At 44.6% G+C, this 22,772-nt stretch overlaps 1 protein-coding gene across 10 annotated transcripts in view; it reads right to left on the reverse strand.

The window, feature by feature from the left end:
* Window positions 1-208: 208 nt before the first annotated feature.
* MYO9B (myosin IXB) overlaps window positions 209-22,772 on the reverse strand; it is a 132,075-nt gene continuing 109,511 nt past the window's right edge. For 3 of the 10 annotated variants that reach the window (XM_069102083.1, XM_069102084.1, XM_069102081.1), the window contains 16 exons: window positions 21,818-21,951; window positions 21,062-21,261; window positions 20,150-20,248; window positions 19,278-19,451; window positions 15,813-15,854; window positions 15,321-15,432; window positions 13,033-13,103; window positions 8,388-8,580; window positions 7,966-8,094; window positions 7,688-7,793; window positions 6,549-6,680; window positions 4,659-4,782; window positions 3,309-3,356; window positions 2,745-2,881; window positions 2,256-2,383; window positions 209-2,115 (listed from right to left, as the gene is read on the reverse strand). In XM_069102083.1, the coding sequence (XP_068958184.1) occupies window positions 1,676-2,115; window positions 2,256-2,383; window positions 2,745-2,881; window positions 3,309-3,356; window positions 4,659-4,782; window positions 6,549-6,680; window positions 7,688-7,793; window positions 7,966-8,094; window positions 8,388-8,580; window positions 13,033-13,103; window positions 15,321-15,432; window positions 15,813-15,854; window positions 19,278-19,451; window positions 20,150-20,248; window positions 21,062-21,261; window positions 21,818-21,951 (2,269 nt within the window). In that variant the 3' untranslated portion in view covers window positions 209-1,675. Of the gene's footprint in view, window positions 2,116-2,243; window positions 2,384-2,744; window positions 2,882-3,308; window positions 3,357-4,658; window positions 4,783-6,548; window positions 6,681-7,687; window positions 7,794-7,965; window positions 8,095-8,387; window positions 8,581-13,032; window positions 13,104-15,320; window positions 15,433-15,812; window positions 15,855-19,277; window positions 19,452-20,149; window positions 20,249-21,061; window positions 21,262-21,817; window positions 21,952-22,772 lie in introns of all 10 variants that reach the window. The other 7 variants (XM_069102088.1, XM_069102090.1, XM_069102092.1 and 4 more) reach the window with 5 other exon arrangements.

Genomic DNA, 22,772 nt, shown 5'->3' on the forward strand with positions numbered 1-22,772 from the left:
ATGACATCTTCCCAATGACCCCTCTCCCATTTGGTGGACTTTCCATCAGTACTAAAGGGGGTGGAGGTGCTTCCCCTGCCCAACTCTAATTTCTCTCCCGATGAACCCATCAGTTCCTCTCCCTTCTGACTTAAACTTTTTGAAGGACTGCTCAGAAAGCGCTTTATTTCAGTACGATAGCAATGAGTGACATGTGGAGACAGGCAAAACCAAGTAAGTCATCATTTATTACAAGACAACTGTGCAGGCACTTTTTTATTTGACAGAAGGGCAGCATCCCTAGGCCCCGACACATTTGGCTGCAGAGGTACCAGGGGAAGAACAGGCAGCTTCGGAAAATACCAGAGCACAGGCCAAGCACCAGACACCTCCACTCTAACGAATGTTCAGGAATGTTTCAACTTTATTAAGGACATGAGGAAAGAGAGCTGAGGCCTAGCCCTTCGTCATTCGGGGCTCATTTCTGAGCTGGACAGCCTGTGGGAAAGAGGAGAGAAGTGCTGGGGGGAAGATGTCCTCTGCTGCCTTCCTGGGGATGATCTGAGGAGCAGCCCCTCTCCTCTTTTTTCCATTTTGTCTGCTGAAAGCAAGATCCCTGGTTTTCTATTTCCACCCTGTAGTTTGTCCTTATCACAGGCATGACTCTTCTTTGTTTACAGTCAATCACAAAGAAAATACAAAGGAGACAAAACAAGGCAGCAAAGGCAAGGTCATTTAAGTAAAAAATCCCTTCTCTTTACGGTAATGGGTCCCTGGCACACAGAACTTCACTCCCTCACTCCCATGGCACAGATTCTGTAGCAGTGAAGAGAACATTGCAAGCATGGCCATGTCACGCCCTTGATCTGAATGTCTTTGGGGACTTGTCCAATGGATGCAAGGAGAGTTCACCTGCTTCCCTAAGATTTAACCATGGTCTACCCCACATGGCCAATCGCTTTCTCACAATGGTCCAAAGAGTACTTTTATGTGTTCAGGGAAGACATAACTGTAAAAGTTCTTTCCATATTTTCAAGTGAAAATATTTTTGCTTTTGGGTTCTCAGAATGATGTATTCTTCACCAACCTGAAAAGAAGTTGTATATGTGTGCTGTGGTCAAATTAATGGCCCCAACTCTTCATTAACTTAAATACATATTAAAGGAAAGCTGCACAGCATTAATATAAAAGTTTATATATATATATATATAATATATATAATTTGGTCTTCCATTAAGGCTGTTACATTTTTAAAATTTTGTAAACTGCATACAAAGACATAGTAACCATAAAAACATACAAAAGGGTGGAGTTGGGAAACATTGGCAAAGGGGCCTGTTCTCCCTTTTGGTCCTATTAGATAACCACAGTGAACAAATACAAAAGGCAAAGGAGCTGACACAGCACCAGGGACAGCTTGCAAAGAGCAGGCTCATCTGAAAGGTAATTTCATGATTTCATCCCTACACAGATGTTAATTTAATAAGTCCTCAAGAGCAGAGAATTGATTTCCGAGCACTACTGCCTAACTCCCATAAGGACAGACCAGGGCAGTGTGCCAGTCGGTCCTGCCTCACTCAGGAGCACACAAAAACCAGTGAATGCTCCCCCCAAAGACAGGCCACGAGAGGCTGAGGGGGTTTGTCACCAGCTGCGGGAAGTTACAACTTGGGCCTACTCCACTCTGGCTCCAACTTCAGCCATCAGATTTGGCCACACGTGGAACAAGGGGGTAAAGCGGAGGGTCCGAGTGTCTCCGTTTTGCTGCAGCTGTCAGGTCAAAGTTGCTCAAAGGTTCCTGAGCTGGGACTGGACAGTCTCCTGGTGTGATGTACACAGACTGAATCTGGTCCGTTCTCCGGGCTGGCTGCCCCCTGCGTTTCACTGAGACCTCAGCCTCCTTTAAAGGTGAAGTCTGCCTCTGGAGGTGGGCTGACATGCCATATGGGAGCTTGATGTTAGATGTTGGCATTATCGGAGTCCTCCGAGGAATTTTAATTCTAACCGTCATTGAAGATGGTCTTTGTCTCATCTGAGAAGAGACTGGACAAGGGTTTGAGGACGTCAAAGGAACTGAGATGCTGGATGTTCTAGAAGCAGGCACACTGTGGCAAGGAAATGCGAATGTAACCATTCCTTTTAAAAGGAAAATAAGGCAAGTTATTTCGTCTTTTGGAGAAGGCAGTGAGACCCGTGAGTGTCACTGAAGATGTAACCCCAACACCTGGAAAATCGCTATGGAAGGTAAGAAAAGTGCGCACTACCTTAATACTGACCTTCCGCGTCTGCCCGCCCGGGCCTGTCTTCCAGAAGGCTCTCGGTGCTCACGGAGGCCTCTGAATCCAGGTTCTCCTCATCTGAGCCCCGCTGGTCCAACTCCGGTAGCCGGTAAGTTATGTCTTCCCTGTGTGAAGGAAGGGTTCGGTGTGAATGACACCGCACACGGGTAATAAAGAAGTACCTGACAGCCATGGACATCATGCCCTGTTGGAGCCAGGAGGGCCTTTACCAGTGGGGGCCCAACCTCCCCCTTTATGGATGAGGCAGAGGAGCAGAGAGGCAGGGGTTTGCTCAAGCTCGCGGCACACGTCTCCTGCAGGCGAGCCCACTGGTGCTGCTCCCCTCCTCTGCCGGCTGACACGGGGAGTGGTTTTTCCTCTGGTTTGTCCTAGATTTGGGGCTCAGATGTGGCAGGGAAAGGCAAGAAACAGCCAGAGGAGGAGGACAGCAATTCAAACAAAAGGAAAGCAAAACCCAGAACTTGCTTTTCCTCCTTTATTGACTGGATGCGTTCAATCAGAATTTCCTTCTCGCGGTCATCATCTCCTTCGGTCTGCTCCTCGGGCAGGACGCCCAGTCCATCTACACTGCCATCACCGAGCTTAGACTTGGGGCTTTTGCTCTAGAAAAAAGAAGGATGTCTAAGTGGCAGTCTCTCTTCAACTGAGAGTTAGTACTAGCTACAACAGCAGACAGACAAGCAGGAGAAGCCGACAAGTTGTTAATTCGTACATAGAGGAGACATTTAGAAGACAGACTCTCTTGACAAATAAAGGTAAAATCTATCTGGATTTACTTGCCTAACTCATTAATAGCATATCTTCTTAGCCATGAATTGATTATTTCTAGTGATTGCTGCAGTCTACCAACTCCAAAAGATAACAAATAATGCAAATGTCTACAACAAGGCATGCATGCACTTTGAGTAGATTACATATTATATGTAGGTGAGTTCATGCTATAAGAATTCCTAAGAAGCCATGAAAACCCAGGTCATGCTGTTGTGCCCCAGAGTCATGCATAAGGAGACCACTAAGTTCTGTACGTACCATCACCCCCTCATAGGGAGAGGAAAACCCCAGTTTTAGAGGCCACAGCTAGAGAGAGACGAACACTAGGTTGACTACATCAAACATATATAGTCACTTAAAAAAGCTCAGACAACAACTGCTCCTTGGGGGTAGGGGAGGAAGCATACTGGGTCAGAGGAAATAGGTGTGCTTCATTCAGTTACCCATACCCACCCTCCTCCTCTCACCCAAATCTTCATTTTTTCACAGCTATGTCCAAATAGAGGGGAAAAAAAAAGTATGTGGGTTTATACCCTCGGACATCTGAACATGGGGCCAAAGCCACACAATGAGCTGAGCAAAGTGCCCAGATCCACCTGGCTCTTCACCGCCATCTAAGACGATTGAGAGAGGGAGCCAAGAATCTGAATGAACAATCAATGAATATGCCTTGGACCAAATAAGATCAAAGCAAACCAGGGACAAGGATTTCCCTGGGGAGGCAGAGACTTTGTGGCAGGGGAGACTCCTGGTTTGTAGTTATAGGACATTCCTTCTCCGGCCTCAGGTCTCAGACTGCTGATGGTGAAGAAGACCCTGAAGCTACAAATGAGATCGTGACTAGGAGAAGGCTGAAGGGGAAAAGGTAAGGAGGCCAAGGGCGTTCTGTCCTTCCAACCAGACTGGATGAGAAATAAGATGATCTGTGCCTGCAGGCTGACACGAGTAAATCAATGCCCATGCTTACGCCTCACGGGCTCTGCATTCACTTCCACAATGCCGCCTGAAGTGCACACAGTAGTGTAATGGCACAGCCTTTGCTATACAGGGCATGAATATGACCTGTGCTCTTCTGCTTTGACAGGGACACATACCCTCTGGTGAGCTAATAAGAGAATCGCCTCTATTCTGAACTTCAATTTGCCTGTGGAAACCCTGGTCAATGACAGACTCACTGGAAAGGTCAGTCTGGCCTGGGAGGTTATCATTTTATGCTCTGACTGAATGAATCTTCTGCATTTCACTAAGTCCCAGTTCTTAAGTTAGTTACCTTTTCTCATATCTCGACCAGCCTGACTATGAGTCATAACTGCCCTGGCCTCCTTACCCATTTCCCCTAATCATAGTCTCATTTGTAGCTTCTGGGTTTTCTCAAACCAACAGAACGGTCTAGCCCGAAGTGAGAGAAGAGCCATGGTTCAGGGCTGGTTAGAGACGAAGAAGGGGAGCCTCTGCTGCCTGTGGTTGCCACAATGGAACCCTTACTCCTGTTCGAGGTTCTGGAAGACTCTCAAATGCTTGAGGACCAAATATGCACCCCCACCACGCCCACCCCACTTCACCCCCGGAAACTTCCAATGCTGGCCACTGTTAACACTAGAAGCTTACTGTGTTTTGCTGGAGAAGTGACAATCTTCGAAAAGCAATGGTCTCTGCAGCTTCCAGCTGGTTAATTTCTTCCATTTTTATCTTGTACTTTCTCATTTGTTCCTTGATCAACATCTCTACACACCTGTGGGTAAAGACAGATCTTGTCACATGACTCATGTGAGTGGGTGGTGGGCAGAGTGACCTTGGGGGCGCTGCAAGAGACGCAGGCCAGGCTGAAGCATTTACTCAAAGACTCAAGGTGGGGTGCGTGCCAGTGACTCCAAACTATTGTCAAACAAGAAACCTAGTGCTTATTGTCAGTGATAAAAAACACATATAGGGCACAGTGAGGTTTTCACAATGCATTACAAACACTGTCTCATCCGGTCCGTCTCGCAAGTCTGTGGGGTGGGTGCACTCATATCACTTCCACTTTTACCAGCAAAGATATCTGAGGCTCAGACTAGTTAAGTGACATCCCTAATGTCACACAGCTAGTAAATATAGGATTTGGACTCAAGTCTCCAGTTAGTCTGGTGCTACTTCCATTACATCATGCCAGGCAAAGCTAGGGAAGGTGGAGACCATTCCAAGGAATCAGCATGTAATGGGGGATAGTGCATGTAGGACGATCCTGTCAATGGAGCTTGATCCAGATGGGAGAGTAGGTCCAGTGTCAAGTGTCAGTACAAGATGAGGGAGATTAGGCCCAAGGGAAAGAGCAAACAATCTGTAGCTTTACTCACAGAGAGATGGCTTTTGCCCCTGCCCTGGCTGCTGGCTAACCTGTGGTGGTCTGTAGGGACTGGCTATGCTCTCTTTAAAGAGAGAGGCTCCCAACCAACAGGGATAAATGAGCTGCTTCTCTCTCAGATGGTAGTGCTGTCTCTAAGGGCAATGCCAGAGACTTAAGAAACTGCTACTGACTGACATCAGCAGTCTGTGCAGCTGGCTTATGAAAGAATGCTTTGCTTAAAGGTGAGAGTTCTGTGGCCTGATCATGAGGAGAACATAGACGAGGTGAACGGAAGAACGTGGCCAAGATATAGGCACTACTGTAGGGTTTAGAACCAGAAAAATTACATAAAAAAGGTATCCTAGGCTTGCCTGAACTATCATTTGGGACAGCTGCTTGTATCTAATGGTGGCACCTAAGGGTCTCTCTGAGCAACCTCAAGAGCTGGTACGTTCTTTTAGCCTCCCCTTCAACGTCCTTATGTTCTCACTTTGGCAGCTAGAGCAGTGAGCTCCAAACGGTTATTGTGTATTGTGGAAAGAACCACTTTCTTCTCTCTGTAGCTCTGACGAGCCTCTGATGAGGGGGAAGATAAAGCATTTGAGGATGGAATATCACGGACCCCCTTCATGTTTTTTTTTCCTTTGGTCTTTTTGGAGGGGGGATGGCAGGGCAATTGGGGTTAAGTGACTTGCCCAAGGTCACACCGCTAGCTTTTGTGTTAAGTGTCTGAGGCCGGATTTGAACTCAGGTCCTCCTGACCCCAGGGCCGGTGCTCTATTCACACTGTGCCACCTAGCCGCCCCTATGGCCTCTTTCTGAAAAACAAAATGCCCCATTTCTCCTCCTTTCATGTTCTGCCATTTAGTAATGATAATGGTATTTTAAAAGAGATATTAACACAAACATTTTCATCCATATTTGAATTTTTTGTTCCAGGCTTTTCAGAAATGTAATTTAATATTCAGATGATGTGAGAAGTGAAATGCTTCTGCCCCTGCCATGGAGGAAAAGCACCGCTGCTGGGAAGAAAGAATGGATCCCACACAGAGCTCAGGGGCTGTGGGGAGAGTCTCTGGGAAAGGGGCTGATAATTATAGCAACCATCATATATATATTAATCATTCTTGACGTGACAAATGTCCGACTCATGATAAGCTCCAAAGACTCACGTGGTTGTTTTCAAGACATCCTTCATGCTGGTGAGGGGATCTGAATGATCAGGGCAGCGCAGCAGGCATGGAGCAAAGACTATCGCCAAAGCACTGGGGGACATCCTGTTCACTTCCTCGATTAGGGCCACTCTGCCAAGGAAAATGTGGAACCAATTATTGAAAGAATCCAACCTCTTAAGGCATTTAGTTTCGTAAATACAGACTTAGACTTCAATCCTTCATCAGCTGGGGATTTCCATGGTGGACTGGTGAGGGGGCTTCTTTCAGCAAAGTCTCTGCAGGCCCACTGTAATTGGCAGGAAGTCTTTGAGAGGTGCACTGGCTTCCCAGGTAGTGAGCCAGGGGCCTCAGCAAATGCAGTCTGTAGGCCAGAGCCCTGGCAGGTGCTCCATCCCCAGCTTTGCAAAGGCTTTACAGAAATGGCCCACAGACTGACCGTGGATCTACCATCTAAGGAATAGCTTAGTTAAGTTCAGAGAGCTGCCTGTCAGCTACAGGTTTATATTGTAAACAAAAATTTCACGAGGAATTTGTGCATGAGGCTCTAAGCATGCCCCCAAACTTTTCAGGGGAACACTTTGAAGTAGATTTAGAATTCCATGTTCTGTATGGGAAATGGACAAGTCTGATACTCCAGTTAAATAAGGATCATATTAATTCCAACCTCAGATGGAATCATTTGAACAGCTGCCCTTCAGCTAGGCATGCCCCTCTTCTCTCTCCTGGCCAGTTCTTCCCATCTTTTTTTCCCTCAGTTTCTTCTATATCCTCTCTCTCCTGGCTACAGCCCCAAATCCAGTATTCTGGATTGTTTTCTGCCTTTTAGTCCCTGATGAGAACATGTGTGCTGCTGTTCTGCGGGGCTCTCTGCACTCAGGCTGGCTTACCAGAACAGTGCACTGCCCTGGATGCTGCTGCCAGCGGCAGAGTTTGTGTGCCCTCCTCCTCTCCAATGTTCTGCTGCAAACATGCAATGCCTGCTGAAGACTTCCTGGTCAGGGCATTTGTGAAGGGGAGGCCCAACCCTCTAATGAAACACTAAAGCTGCTCCCAGTTTTGGACTTTTCATGGAAAGGGAACAGTGTCCATGGTAGGCTAAGTCAGCACATACGTAAAATCAAGCAAGAATAACTTACTTGACAAGATGGAAGATGAGCCGCTCCAGGGTGTTGTGATTGGCCTGGGGAAGATGCTCTAGGACAGCGTAGACAGCAGCAAGCTGTTCTTGCTTCTCTGGTAACTCTGCAGAGACAGAGGAAGAGGAGGCATCGTCATGAGCACAACGAATCTCGCACCTCCTGTGATCAGCTGTGAACTGCCCTCCTCTCGGGTGGTCTCCAAGGCTCAGACCCTGGAGCTAGAGAAGCCAGTGGGCACAAACACGTCAGGAATGTCACTCCCTGAGGACACATACCCACAGCTCGGAGAAAGTCATTGTACTGAGCAAATGTCATCAGAGGTTCTGGCAGCTCTCTCAACCACAGCTTCAAAACCCCAGTGATGGCATGAATGGGGTAATTCTCCAGTTTCACAGAATTAGGATCTGAAGGGGAAAAAAATGACTATATAAGGCAAACATTTAACTTTGAGAAAGAACAAGGAGTCAGTCTGCAGAGTGAGAGGGAGGCAGAGCTTTCTCTAACACCTCATCTTTAGTAGCTAAAGCAACTCATTTAATAAGGTGTTCTAGGGGAAAACACACTTATTTTTGGATTGGAGGAGGAATGGATGGCCAGGAATGACTCAGCAGTGATTCAGTGTCCCTCAGTAGCAGAGAGGAAATCAAGGCACCAGATCTGCTGGACATCCCCATTCAGGATTCATTCTCTCTCACACCTGCTTGCAGGGATTGTTTGAGTTCTCGCATTCGATTGGCTGCCCCGGACTTTCGATAGATCCCTTCGGTGTATAAACCATGCATCTCCACGTGTTCCAGTAACTTCTCCAGGACCACAGGCACTGAAATCTTGTCGTTGGTCAGGCTGCTCACACACACCCCAAAGTGCCGCGTCTCTGCTCCAGGATCACTCTGCGATCGAAGTAGGAAGATCAGATCTCAAAGAGAACACCTGTAGCATGCGCACTGTTTGCCAGACACTGAGGGCGCAAACTCCACCACTGTTTAAGAGGCAAGAGGCCTCCTTTCTAGCCCTGCTCCAGCCCCCAGCAGGCGCTCCTCAGGCCTCCCTCGCTGGCTCCTTCCTCCCACTCCTTGTTCCCTGCTGTCACTTCCAGACGAGGCTGTCACCACACCTCCACTCTGCACCATCATCTCAGTGCCTTCAAGAACCAATCCTAGAGTTTGCACTGACCGGGGCACCTTACACTGTAGACCCTGCTTTCATCCTTCAATAATAGTCTTATCACCTCCAAGCCATCTCAGCCAATCCCTGGGTCTTAGGACCACTTGGAACTTAGGATCCCCCTGTTCCCCTGCCTCCCAACAGCTAGAACCACCTGACTTCCTACCTCTTTCACCCTCTTACTTACAGGCCTTAATTTTGGTGCTCATAGTGAATGACACTTTCACTTCTCTCACTTTACGTAATTGGTAGGTTGGTGGCATACTAGATAGAGTGAGGGAAGATTTGGGTTTGAAACCTACCTCAGACATTTACTAGGTGGGTGACCCTAGGCAAGTAGCTGAATCTTTTTTTACAGCCTCAGTTTTCTCATTTGTAAAAGGGGACTGTAACAGTACCTACTTCATACGGCAGTTGTGAGAATCAAATGAGATCACACATGTAAATTTTACAGCATTATATAAAAGCTGGATGTTATTGTTACTCATCAAACAGCCTTCTTCTGGTTTTCTGTTATTCCTTAGGCCAAGCCTACACAGGGTGGACAGTCCACTTCAGAACTGTTCTTAACTCCCATGCCTACCCCTAAAGTTACTTCTACCCCTGCTTTGTCCATTCCTGCTCTTAAGCTGGGAAAGGAGTGAAGAAAAGGAGCCCTCATTCAGCTCCCCACCTGGGTTCTTGCCTCTACCAGGAAAACTTCTTACTCTCAAATTGTGGGTTCTCCATAGCAGGTCTTCTGACCTTTCCATCCAATTCTCCTCCCTTTCACCCCAAACTGTCAGAAAAAGCTCACTCTCTCCTCACTCACTTCTCACCTCTCTGTAACGTTTGGCCTCCAACCTCAGCACCCCATCCATCATCACCACCCATGCTTGCTCCAAAGGGGCCACTGCTATCTCGCGGCCTTGGCCCAGGCCTCCCTACTCTCTCCTCTCTGGGCTTTTGTGACATTGCTTGGTTCCTCTAGTCTTCTGACTTCTCTTCCCCAGCCTAATTTGCTGGAAACTCATCCATATCACATCCCCTAACTGTGAACCTGCTCCAAGGCTGTCCGGGGCCCTTTTCTCTGTGTGTAAAATCAGTCACTGAGGCAGAGCCATTCTGAAGTGACCCCATGCTTTAACCCTGCTTGACGCTGGCTTTATGCAGGGAGCCTGCAGGAGAGGCCAGTCTGCAGGAGCACTAATCTGTCTTCCTAGCACTAATCCCATCTCCTCAGAATGAGTTCCCCTGCTGCACACGCTCATTTACCCTATCTCTTCATGAGAAACTTAGAACCAATCAAAATAATTAGGGAGGAGCCGAGGTGGCACTAACCCCTCCACCTCACCGAAATGTGGAAGAATCAGCACTGTCTTTCCCTTATATGGGTGGCAGGCCCCCAGTGCTTATTGCCTTGGTGTGCTGAATAAAATCCTTTTCACTTCCCAAGTCTGCCTCACTAACCAGGCCAAAAGCTAGAACAAAGATTTCTTTTCACACTGGTACCTCCATCCCAAGGGCCCAAGCCTCTCTCCTGAGCCCCAGTCCTGCCCATCAGGCATTTTGAACAGGACATCCTATTCCTATGTAAAGGGATCTTCATCTCAACAAGTCCCTAACAGAACTTATTATCCTTTCCCTAGGCCCCACCTGTGGCCCAAACTTTCCCATTCTTGTTAAGGAGCACCATCCTTTCAATTCCCCAGGACTATACCCCTGGCATTTCTTTTCTTTTTTTTTTTCCTTTTTTGGAGGGGGGAAGGTAGGGCAATTGGGGTTAAGTGACTTGCCCAAGGTCACATGGCTAGTTTTTTGTGTTAAGCGTCTGAGGCCGGATTTGAACTCAGGTCCTCCTGACTCCAGGGCCGATGCTCTATTTACTGCACCACCTAGCCACCCACTTGGCATTTGTTTTCAATCCCCCACATAGCTAACCAGCTGCCAAACACTGTCATTGGAATTTCTGAAGCATCTCTTGTATCCGTCCTCCTGCCTACTCTCCTCTCCACTCCACTCACACAGCCACCCCCCTGGTGCCTCTGTCCCCTCTCACCTGGACAACTCCAACAGTCTAATTTTTCTCCCTGCCTGCCTTTCCTCTTTCCAACCCATCCTCCACTGCTGTCAAAGGCATTTTCCAAAGCATACACTTCCCTAACTTAGTAAATACTAATGGCTTCTATTACCTCCAGGATCAAATATAAATGCTTTTGTTTGGATTTTAAAGCCCTTCCCAGCCCTGCCCCACCATACGTTTCCAGATTTCTTATTCACAACATCCCTCCTTGTATTCCACAGCCTTCTCTCTGCTCCTCTCAGCCTGGCTCTGGCCATGCCGAGGCTGAGTGGGACACCTGGGAGGTGCTCCCTACTCATAGGATCCCTGTCTGAGGCTCAGTTCAAGCACCACCTTTGACATAAAGCCTCGCTGATCCCTGCACTTGCTCTGGTCCTTCCTCTACAAGCTTCCCAATTACCTGGTATTTATTTGACATACACTTATATGAGCACGTTGTCTCTCCTGATAAAACAGAACCTTGTGGAGGGCAGAAACCATTTCAGTCTTGTCAGTGGAGACTCCCCGTAGCTAGCACAGTGCCTGGCGGGTAACAGGTGCTTTCTAACTGCTTGCTGACTGAGGTGATCCAGGAAGGCTTCTCCCATCGGCATCTCAGTGTCTCTTTCTCCCTACCTATCTCAGAGGCCAGTGGCATCTCCAACTCCTAACTTCTCCATCTACACTCTTCTTGCTGCTGCCTCCCAACTCTTTGGGGACTTCTGTCTGGCAGTTCTCTTTCTCTCTCCACTGGGGCCTTCTCCAATGCCTACAAACACACTAAGGTTTTTCCTGATATAAAAAGGGAACTCTTGGGGTGGCTAGGTGGTGCAGCGAATAGAGCACTGGCCCTGGAGTCAGGAGGGCCTGAGTTCAAATCTGCCCTCAGACACTTGACACAAAAATTAGCCATGTGACTTTGGGCAAGTCACTTAACCCCAATTGCCCTCCAAAAAACAAAACAAAACAAAACAAAAAAGGGAACTCCTTCCTTTGAATATCCCAATCTATAGGTCTCATATTGTTTCTTTCCATTTGCATTCAAACTTTTCAAACAACTTCTGCTTAACTACACTTATCTTCTCACCACTCAGTTGTTTCTTTAGCCCTTGACTCAGTACATGTGCCCAGTACTGGAACTGCACCCTGCAGAGCTGGGAAGGACTGAAGGGACTGTTTGATCCAACCCCCTCATTTTGCAAATGAGAAAATAGAGAATGAGAGAGGTTAAGTAAGTCATCAAACATTTTTAAATCACCAAATCCAATAGATTTTTCTGTCTCCATTATTCCTGACTTTTCATGACCTCCCCCTGCTTAAAGAATAAGGCTCAAGCCACAGCTGAGTCTCCCATCTCCTGTCTTACTCCCCATCAGTCCCTCTTCTCTCCTCTATGTCTCAAAGCCCCGATACCATTCCTTGTTCCATCCTCCTTCATTCCAGTCCCTAATGCTTGCTGATCTTGTCTAGCACGGCCCTTATCTATTAGAAGGCTCACTCAGGCATAGTATGTTGCTGAGATAATCAGTGTCCCCATTCGACCCCAAGTGATTTTGGTGGGGTGCAGACTTTACATTCTCCTGTGATCAACAGGCAGACATCTGACCATGTCAGCCTCCCCTAGAGGTTGGCAAGTTACAGCCATGGCATGTGAATTATTGCACTCTCTGAGCTCAGTTTCCTCATCTGTATAAATGGAGATAATTCCCACTGAATAAAGCTAGGTGGCACAGTGGATAGAGCACTGGAACTGGGTTCAAATCCAGCATCAGACAGTTACTAGCTGTGTGACCCTGGGCAAGTCATTAATGTCTCTCAGTCTCATCTACAAAATAAGGATGATAACAGCATCTGCTCTGGTTGTTGTGAGGATCAAATGACACAATATTTTTGAAGCACTGTTCAAACCTTAAAGCACTACACAAATACTATTGTTGCTGTTATTATTATTACACATCTTATGGGGTTGTTGTAAAGCTCAAAAGAGAAGATGGTCATAAAAATGTGGGCCATGAAGTTCATGGCAACGAGAATGGGTTTTTGGATGTGGCTCAAGGCCTAGAGTTGGAGGGACTTCAAAGCTGCTGGGGGAAGGAGTTCTTTACCCACCCATCACTCCAGGGCTAACAACACTTACCTTCCTTCCAAAAGAGGAACAACAAGTCTGGATTTTGTGCACACATTTCTTGTGGCAGGTCATCTTGCAGACTAGAAGAAAGAGGGACCAAGAGTTAAGAGTGGTCACACTCCAAACAGCTCTTCTGATGACCCTTTAAATCATTACAAGTCTTACTCACTGATTCATACAATCAGAATTGTGCATGCATGTGTATAGAAAGGGAACTGGGTTCAGGGCTAGAACTGCGTCCCCAAACCTTAGAATTTAACAAGGAGGTTCAAGTCTCAGCTTTGCTGATGACTCGCTGTACATGATATGGGTCACCTGCCTTCACATACGAGTCTATCTTGTCATGTGGAAAGCAATGGTGTAGTCCGGACGATTCCTATGATATCTTTAAGAGTTAATAAATAGCTGATGATTCTGATGACCCTCACAAAGTAAGTAAAAGGTAGTTTCCCTCTATACAGGAAAGAAAAGGAAGGCTTTACAGATTTTAGCATTATTAATGTTGTTCTAGTGTTTCAAAAAGCAATCGTCTTCCTGGCCAGAAGTCAATGTGCCATACTTGAGAGTCCTCCACCTCCATGGGGAAGAATGCTGAAGCCCTCTCCAGGCTCAGGGTTCTGGGGTAATTCAGGATGACACATTGGCTCTGTGCCACCTAACAAAGGCGGCAGTTGTTTTCAAGATGTGGTCTTTGATTCTTCTGTTTATATTTTTTTTACCAACGCCTTTCATTTTTACATTATCTTCATTTCCAAACAGAGCCACCTTCCCCCAACTCGAGGCAGCCCTCCATTGTAAGAAATACAAAAAAGGAGAAAGAGGTGTTTCAGTAAAACTAACCAACACATGAACTGAGTCTGATAATACATGTAATGTTCCTCCCATCTCTGCAAAGAAAAGAGAAAGGTGTGTTCTGTCTCTCTGGGACCAAGTCTGGTCACTGGCATTATAGCGTTCAGTTTTTATTCATTTCTTTCCCATGGACATGGCTGGACCCATAGTATATGCTGTTTTCTTAGTATTGCCTAGTTTACTACATTCCAAGTATTCTCATGTTTCTCTCAATTCTTCATATTCACTATTTTTTTACAGCACAAGTATATTCCATTATGTTCATATACAAAATTTGTTAAGCTATCCCCTGATCAATAGGCATCTACTCGGTTTCCCAGTTTTTTATTACCATAAAAAGCTGCTATGAACATTTTGGGATATATGGGCCATTTGAGGGTATGTGGTTCTGCCTTTGACCTCCTTGAGGTACATCAATAGGATCTTTAGACATTTCAGTCACTTTTTGGTCATAATTCTAAAATGATCAAACTTTTTGGTCACAAATTGCTTTTCTAAAATGTTCAGACCAAACACAGCTCCATCAACAATGCATTTATTATTAGAGTGCTTGTCTTTCTACAACCACCTAATACATTCCCATTGTATGTCATCTTTGTTGTTGTGATGTAAAACTTTAGAGTTATTTTGATTTCATTTCTCTTATTATTAATTCTTTGGAGAGATCAGTGTTAGTGAAAATAATTCCTCATACTGCTGAAATTACACGAAACATTCATTTGGGAGGCAGGATGATATAGCAGAAAATCTGGAATCAGAAACCTTGAGCTCTCAACCATCACTAATTAGAGTATGATCTAGGCAAATCACTCAATCTCTCTGTTCCTCAAATCCCTATATAGAAAAAGTGCTTTGGAAAGCATTCAACACTTCCCAAAGCCAGGCTCTTTTTCTAGTCTAATCTCATGCCACTCCTCCTGTACTCTGGGCTCTAGCCAAGCTGGATTACTCATGGTCTCTCACACACATTTTGCGTTTTCCCAACTCCAAAAATTTGCTGAGGGAAGTTCTCTCCTCCTCTCTCTACCTCTTGTCATCCAATAGTGATAGAGCTTCATGAGCCTCACAGCTTTACCAACTTGTTCTAATCTATATTATATTTATTTGGGGCATCTGTCTTATCTCCTTTACTAGCCTGAGCTCCTTCAGGGCAGAAGCTGTGGTTAATCTTTGTATCTCCCTCAGTGCCTGGCACAGGACTCTGTAGGTAGAGGCCCAAGGCACTCACCAAGGAGAATAAGCAAATAAACATTTGCTGAATAAATAGATCAGTATGATTTAAGCATCAAGGATAAGAAAACCCACGGCAGTCTGGGCAGCAATAAATCCGTATAATTATCAACACTGTTTGCAGAGCTCCCATAGAGGTCTGTGGGACCATGGGACTCATCAATACAAAGCAGCTTCAACCTTGCTGCTTTACGGCGGAGCTGCCTGTGACTCACCATTGCAAAGAAGTGCTTTATCCATGGGCCAGATGTAGGACAGGCAGTGCTCACAGGACTGGGGGATGCTTACTTGGTAGCTTGCAAACACATGCCCATTGTGCTCCTGGATCTGAAAGAGCAGCAGGCCAGATCAGAAGGCTGCCCTGCTCACCCCTCCAACCCCCAGCATTAGGAAAAAAGTAAATGAAGAAAATGGCTTTCTTCTATACAAGTCTTCCTAAGAGAAGTAAAGTGGAGAATTTCCAGAATTTGCACTTTATAACTACCTCTAGGCATTGTAAATAAAATAAAAAAATAAAATAAAAAAATAAAGAAACTTCTCACAAGCCTCTCACAGAATAACCAAACCCAACTTAAAAACATAATTATTTTTTATATCTGTGAGCTTCCTAGAATAAAGAAATATAGCCCTTGGGCAACTTTGGAAAGTTTGGATCATTTATAAAAACACATGTAATCATTTAATTTGAAAATTAAAAGAAGACTCACGGCACGATCTTGCTTTCGCTTTTTCTTCTGAGATTTGCTTTGCTGTGAGGGAACAAAAAGGACACAAAAAGGCCTATTTCTGAGACTCCAATAGTTTTACTTATACCAGTCAAGTGCTCACCTGAAGTCATCCTCAGAATCGGACAGATCTTAGAGATCATTTGGTCCAACCTGTACTGAAACAAGAACCCCCATAACAACAGACCTGACAAGAGGTCATTCTCCTATATTTGCTGGAAGATCTTCAGGGAAGTAGAACCTACCATATTTGGGGCCAGCCCCTTCCACTTTGGAATAGCTCCTACCAGCTAAGAAGGTTTTCCTGATATCCAATCCAACCTAAATTTGTGTCTTTGCAGCAATTTCGCCCCTTCCTCCTCCCCAACTGCTTTGCACTCATACAGAACAAATCTAGTCTTTCCTCTACATGACAGCCTCTCATATATCGGAACCCGTTTATGATGTCCCTAACAATACGTTCTAGAATTTTACCAAGACCTGAAATTCAGAGGCCTAGAGTTAGCTGATTCTAGTATCTTCCTTTGTTGAATATTGGAACAATACTCGCCCCTTCTCCAATCCTGTGGAGATTTCCTATTTTCCAAGATCCTTCCAAGATTACTGAGTGGTGTGAAAATCACACCAGTCAATTCCTTCAATTCCCAGTATCCTGGGACACAGGTGATTTGGATCAGGTGAGAGCTTATGAAAGGCAGCTGGGTGTTCTCTTACTGTCTCTGTACTTATCAATTCCCTGTTAGCAATTTTGCCTCTGTCCTTTTCAATCTCTTTCCCAATTCTCTTTCTCTTGAAAGAGAAATCAGTTCAGCAGTTCTTCCAGTTGTCCCTCATTACTATCTCACCCATCCTGAACAATGGTCCTTTCTCTGAGTCTCCCTCTTCTCAGGATATAGCTAAAAGAGCTCAAACTCTTTTCTGTTGTCTTTTACAATTCTCACCACCTCACTTTCTCCACAGCTTTAATTTATTCTTCTAGGACCCTTATCTTCATTCTCCACAACCTGTTTTTGCTTCGATTTTTAAAAACTGAAACTCATTAATTAATTTCCTGAGCATCCAAATCAGTCTCTTTAGACAATTTCCTCTTTTTCCTTGTGCTGGAATTATTTCTTTGTATCTTCAGAATTTTAACTCTTGAGACCTTTCCTCCTGGTCTGACTTCCCCCTCGGGAACTTTTGTTCCCAGGATTCTGCCTATCCTTTTCCGGAGCACTCTGAAATCTGCTCAGACTAAACCCATCAGCCTTCCTCTTTTTCTCTATCACAAATTTTAAGATGGAAATGGTATTCTTCCTTCCTTCTCCCCCACAGTTTCCACCCCAGCAACCAGATGCTCTTTCTTGGCAAGAATCCAATTCAGAATACAAGTCCTTATTTGTTTATTTTTCCACTTTTTTGAAGGATGATTATCATTAAAGAAAGTCAAGAAATTATTAACTGGTCTGGGCAAAGCATGAGCTTCAGCACACATCCAGATAACTGAAGTCCTCCATCACAACTACAGCACACCTGTGTCGGGCTTGTGATGTGCTCCCCAATTCCTCACTGCTGCGCAGGCAGGCAGCTCTTCTCCCCAGGTGCTCTGTAGCATACCTCAATGATAATGCTGCTTCTGTACAACTTCACACAAATGCTCTCCATCATACTTCCTTCCCCTTCTCTGATTCCCCAGGTTTCCTCATGTGGGCCTATCTTAATATACAATGACATTCTCTCCCCATCTCGAGCCCCTCTTTAAAAACAAACAAACAAAAGTAAGACCTATCCTGTTTTTTTTTATGAATAGGGATATACCATCTTCCAGTGACAGGCCTCTTCCTACTAAGTCTCAGTGATAGCCTGGAAGACAAATTTGCCTCCTTGTGTAAGGTTTTATAGTTTGCCTCACTTGGTATCCACACTTTTGTACCTCTGGGTACAGATGTAAGAACATGGGGTTTTATCACTGGCTTCTTCCTTGGATTCTGCCTTCTGTGCACTCCAGATTATCTTCATTGTTATTCTTCCTACACTGTTGCTAGTTGCTATGGTCTTCAGTTTGGTACATATATGCAGCCAGTTTTATCTTTCCTTCTTCATTTACAGGTAAAGACTTTTAGATTAGCTTTATGAGATTCTGGACAAATACATTCTTATCAGCTCTCTTCAGATAGAATCCTAGCCAGAAGTCTGTCAATTCTGCTATTTTAAGTTATGGTCTATAAATCTAAATCTTTACCAGTTTTTCAATTCCCAAATCTGTCTCTCTTCTGAAGCTCTTTTTGTTGATGAAAATGCCATATGTTTCCTTAAGAGTTCCAGTTCCTTGTCTAACACTTTGTCATTTTCACAAACACTTTCTAGATTCCTTTTGGTGGTAACATCTGTCCCCATGTTTAAGTGGCAGCAATCTGTCTTCATAGTTTTTCTATGGCATTGTGGATGCTTATCCTAGGAAGGCAGAAGACTTTTTCATTTTTATTTTGAGATCACTTGATTTTGCCACTTAAAGGAATGACATCTCCATGTTTACAACACTATTCCCGAGAAGATAAGTAGTGGTTTTCTCTTCAGAGGGTATAGTTCTCTCCTCTTTGGGATGCCCCAAAGTAAGAGCTGTTACTTAGTTATATGTGCTGGCCTTCCTTTTCTCCACTGTCTGACATTCCTCCAACATGCAAATTCTTGCCACAGGTCAGGATTCCCACTTATTTAATCAGCTTTACTGTCTTTGTTTTGACACGAAGCCATTACTTCTTGCTTTTTTAACATGGGACACTTCCTTTTAAAAAGGAACTTGGATGACGTGAAGAGTAGAGAATCATTCTTTAAGCCAATTTATCCTCTGTTCTCAGAAACCAAACAGGCACAAATATGAGTAACAGTCACTTGCATGGCAGAAATACACTCCACACTCTCTGAACATCACTGCTAAGCAGAGAACCTTATTCTGTCTCTTGCTAGAAATGAAACCCTTGGCCTTGTCTTTTTTCTTTGCAGAACTGTTCTCTCCCTCCTCTCAAATCGAGCTGAATACTGTATTATACGCCTACATAGCCCCTTTAGGAGACTACAGGCCTATAAGGACCATGTTATTCTTCACTACTGAATTCCCTGTGCTTATCAGCAAAATGCCTTGCATATGAGGGCTTAAGAAATTTTATTCAATTGAATTTCTCTCCTCTAGGCCTCCACAGGTCCACTGATAATTCATCCCTGCAGTCTTCATTTTTTGTAGGGAAGACTGGTCAGTGTCAAAAGTCAGCCTCACAAATTTGGTGTCTGAACATTTTTAACTTGTAAACATTAGATGCTACCGATGTGAGACACTTACACAATCATTTGTATTTGAGTAGAGGTTAGAATCAGCAGAGGTGTGCTAGAATTCTTAAATTTTCAGATTTATGAATGAATAAAAAGGATAGGAAGGTTAGGTTAGCTCAGGGGCTGGGTCACAAAGCCTACCTTTGGTGGCTCAAAGTCATTTTTTGTGTATCCTCTGGTGAACTCATCAAGAAGGGACTGGAAGAGATTCAGGACCAGGTTGGTGTCTTTTTCTCCTCTTTCCATTGCCAGGTTGTTTACTACAATCTGGTAGTTTTCCATCAGATCCTTGTAGCCAACATGAATTTTTCCATTCTAGTATTAAAAAGTCAAATTTAAAGTATAATAAATACATTAAGATGTCCCATATTTTCCCCATTATTCTACAACAAATAATTGGTTAAACTTAAGGTCATGAACACAAAAGTTTTAAGTACTTCCCGCCTGAGAGGGGCTTGTGAACACGCTCTGGTCTCCCACCTTCACACCTCCAGAGATGCTCCGCTCTTCTTCTTCACTCCTACCCCCCCCCCCCCTTTCTCTCACCACAGGAGCAGCACTGAGAGCTGTGAGGGATCTCAGAGAGCATCTGGCCCACCTCCTTCATTTTACAAATGATGAAAGGTAGATGTCTGGCCCATAGGTGCTGGGCCCTAAACCCAAGCACTTTAATTCAAGCCCAGTGTTCTTTTCACGACATCACGCTGTCGCTGCCCCAACTCTACCTCCTGAAACCATATTCATCCTTTATATGGACACAGGTCAAATGCCATTCACTTGGGGAGCCAATGCAGGTCCCCAGGGGAAATGATCTCACTTTGCATCTCTCTTATGTTGTATTTTGCATTATGATTTTTCCTGTGAGCCTCTTATCCCCTCTACAAGAATGAAAGTTCCATGAAGGTAGGGCTAGGTCTTCTTCACATCTGTATTCTCCTCTCCCACCCCATTTACCGATAGGACACTCCTACATCAAGTTAAAGCTGGAGTTTACAAGAAAAAAAGTTACCTACCGGAGCAGAATACATAGTCTTTATATTGCTTCTAAACTTTTCTGTGGCTTCAATAAATAAACTTTCAATGGGAGTCTTCTGAGAGCGCAAGTCATTTATCTGACAAGCAAAAATATATAAAATAATTAATTTTTTGTTTTAAGACAATGACATATTTGGTTATGCTGAATTTGTAACTTACTGGGATAACAGGCTACAAAGCAAGTTAAACGACCATGATAAAGATTTATTGGCTCAACTAAGTAAGGCCTTCAGCTGTGCTCTGTCATTTTCTCCCTGTCCACCCACTCACCTCCCCAGGTTCTAGGACTTGCAATGCTGTGAATTCCCACCCCAAGAAAAATAGTTCTTCCAGTTTCTTACCCTTTTAGATGACAATGAACAGGTACCAATTTAAGAGGTTGCTGGTATGGGAAGCCTCCCAGACAGTGTAATATACTAGGAGAGGGAGAATTCTAGGCCTCCTCAGGAGGTTTTCTCCCTCTCCCTCAATGGATGCCTTGCTTCCTTTTGCAGGTAGAAGGGAAACATGACTTCACCTGTGATTTCATCTGTGGGGTCTTTCTCTACTGATGTGTATCCCAACAACCTGACATCTTAGTGGATGTTTCATGAGTTACTGTCAGGGTTAGCTGAGCTGGTCTGGTCCTCAGGGGAAGACAAACACACCCTGCTTCTTCACCTCTGTATTCTCCTCTCCCACCCCCTTTACCAATAGCACACTCCTACATCAAGCTAAAGGTGGAGTTTACAAGAAAGCCTGAAGCCTTTAGGACTTGTCAGGGCTTGTGCTTGGCAGGTACAGTTTTCAAAGACTTCAGTACTTCACACATGGTCAGGAAAAGGTTCATTTTTTCCCCCACTGGACACAGTGTACTGGAAACCTTCACAGCTGTTACTTGAACATCTCACCTTGTTCAAAAGGAACTCATCAAGGTATTTAAGTTCATTGGCATTTGTTATTTTCCGGAACACAGACTCTCGCCACTTCTCGGACACTGTTGTGATTTTACTAATTTTAATGTTGCGATTCTTTTTTGCTTTGCTTGAGGGCTCTTTCACAGGACGGTCTCGCTCTCCTGTGTGGGGGCGGTTCTGATGTCCAGACGGTGCTAGAGAAAAAAGCAATTCTACAGCATTAAGTGCACAGAACAATGCAGCGTTTTAGGAAGCCATTTATAAAGCGGAAGCCTAGACTGTTGTCCATCACACATCTAAATATCACTTCAGACAGTTTCGTGGTGCACACACCAACTCTGGTCTTGAGATCACTGTGACATCTAAAAACCCAGATTTTTTTGGTACGTCTTATTGTCTTTGTTTTCATCATTTCAATCCCTGCCCGTCTGAACCTCCCACAAAGACATGTGATTACTTCACGTGATCCTCCCAACAATGTGTTCTACCCTCAGAGCCCCCAGAGGGGGAACGTCGGCCGCTCTTCCCTATGCCTTGGAACTCTATATTTCCGTTTCTGATGTGCACACTGCTCATCACTGGTTCACATTAACCTTTCCTTGCTTTCTCTTAAATTCTTACGCTGATCATTTCTTGCTTCCCAACAACATTCTCTTCCACCTGCTCTGTTGTTTCCCAGACACAGTGACTTTGCCACAGAGCTGAGGTGTACTCCCATTCTTGAGAGCAATCATTACGTAGACAACTCACTTTCTGAGACTCTCTTTGATGCTACAGCTTCCAGCATCACAGGTACAGGTGCAGCAGTCTCCATTTCCTCTGTTCCCTCTAGGTTATACTTCTTATCTTTATTTTTAGGCATGAAAAGCCACTTAAATGTGGATCTAAAAGAAGAAGTAGGAGTAACTCTGTTTAATTGTGTGGAATGTAATATTGAAATTTTTTAGGCCTTAAAGAGATGGTATAAAATGAAAAGGGAGGACATTTGGCTGTTTCGCTACCAATGATATATTAATATCTTAATCAATATACACAGATTTCCCCTGACCCAAGTAATCTGTCATACAAGTGGCTGATTCTTTTGGGAATAAACCTTGTTGAAAACTTCCCTATGATTATGTAACAATCTCTTGAGAGCTTCTAAAGAAAGTAGTGTGAGAAAAAAAGTCTTAAAAAAAAAAGGAAAACTTCTTGTTCTTATATAAATTTCCTTTCTGCTAATTTTTCTCCATCCAAGAGGATCTATTTTTCATTTTCCCTACACAGAGTGGGATTTTTAAATATAGCATGAAACCGTGGTCGGCTTAAGAGACAGCATGATGTAAGAGCATAAGACTAAGAATGAGAACCTGGGATGAACTCCTGGCTTGTATCTTACTACCTGTATGATGTGGACAATTCAACTACCCCTTTTGAGCCTGTTTCTTATCTACCCCACTGGGTAGAGAAAATACTTTTTAGAAGTACTGTGAAAGTGGTAAGCAACCTGAAGTGTTTAGGCTAAACCGCTGGGTAGATGGCAGCCTTTCGCTGTCTTCAGCTGGCTCGAGGGTTCTCCTCTTACTGTACTAACGCGAACCTTGCGCTTGCCCTCAGGCCTTTCCAAAGCTCTCAATGTCTTCATCAGAACTGACCCATCTCATACCCCAGCAGCGTAGATCCCTGGTGCTTCTCTGCTTTAACACAACAAAAGGAGCTCTAGCTT

This window comes from Petaurus breviceps, unplaced genomic scaffold, assembly GCF_028583685.1.
Source record: "Petaurus breviceps papuanus isolate PSGF00001 unplaced genomic scaffold, PetGlider_PUasm1.0 523, whole genome shotgun sequence".
In the NCBI taxonomy this organism is placed as follows: Eukaryota; Metazoa; Chordata; class Mammalia; order Diprotodontia; family Petauridae; genus Petaurus; species Petaurus breviceps.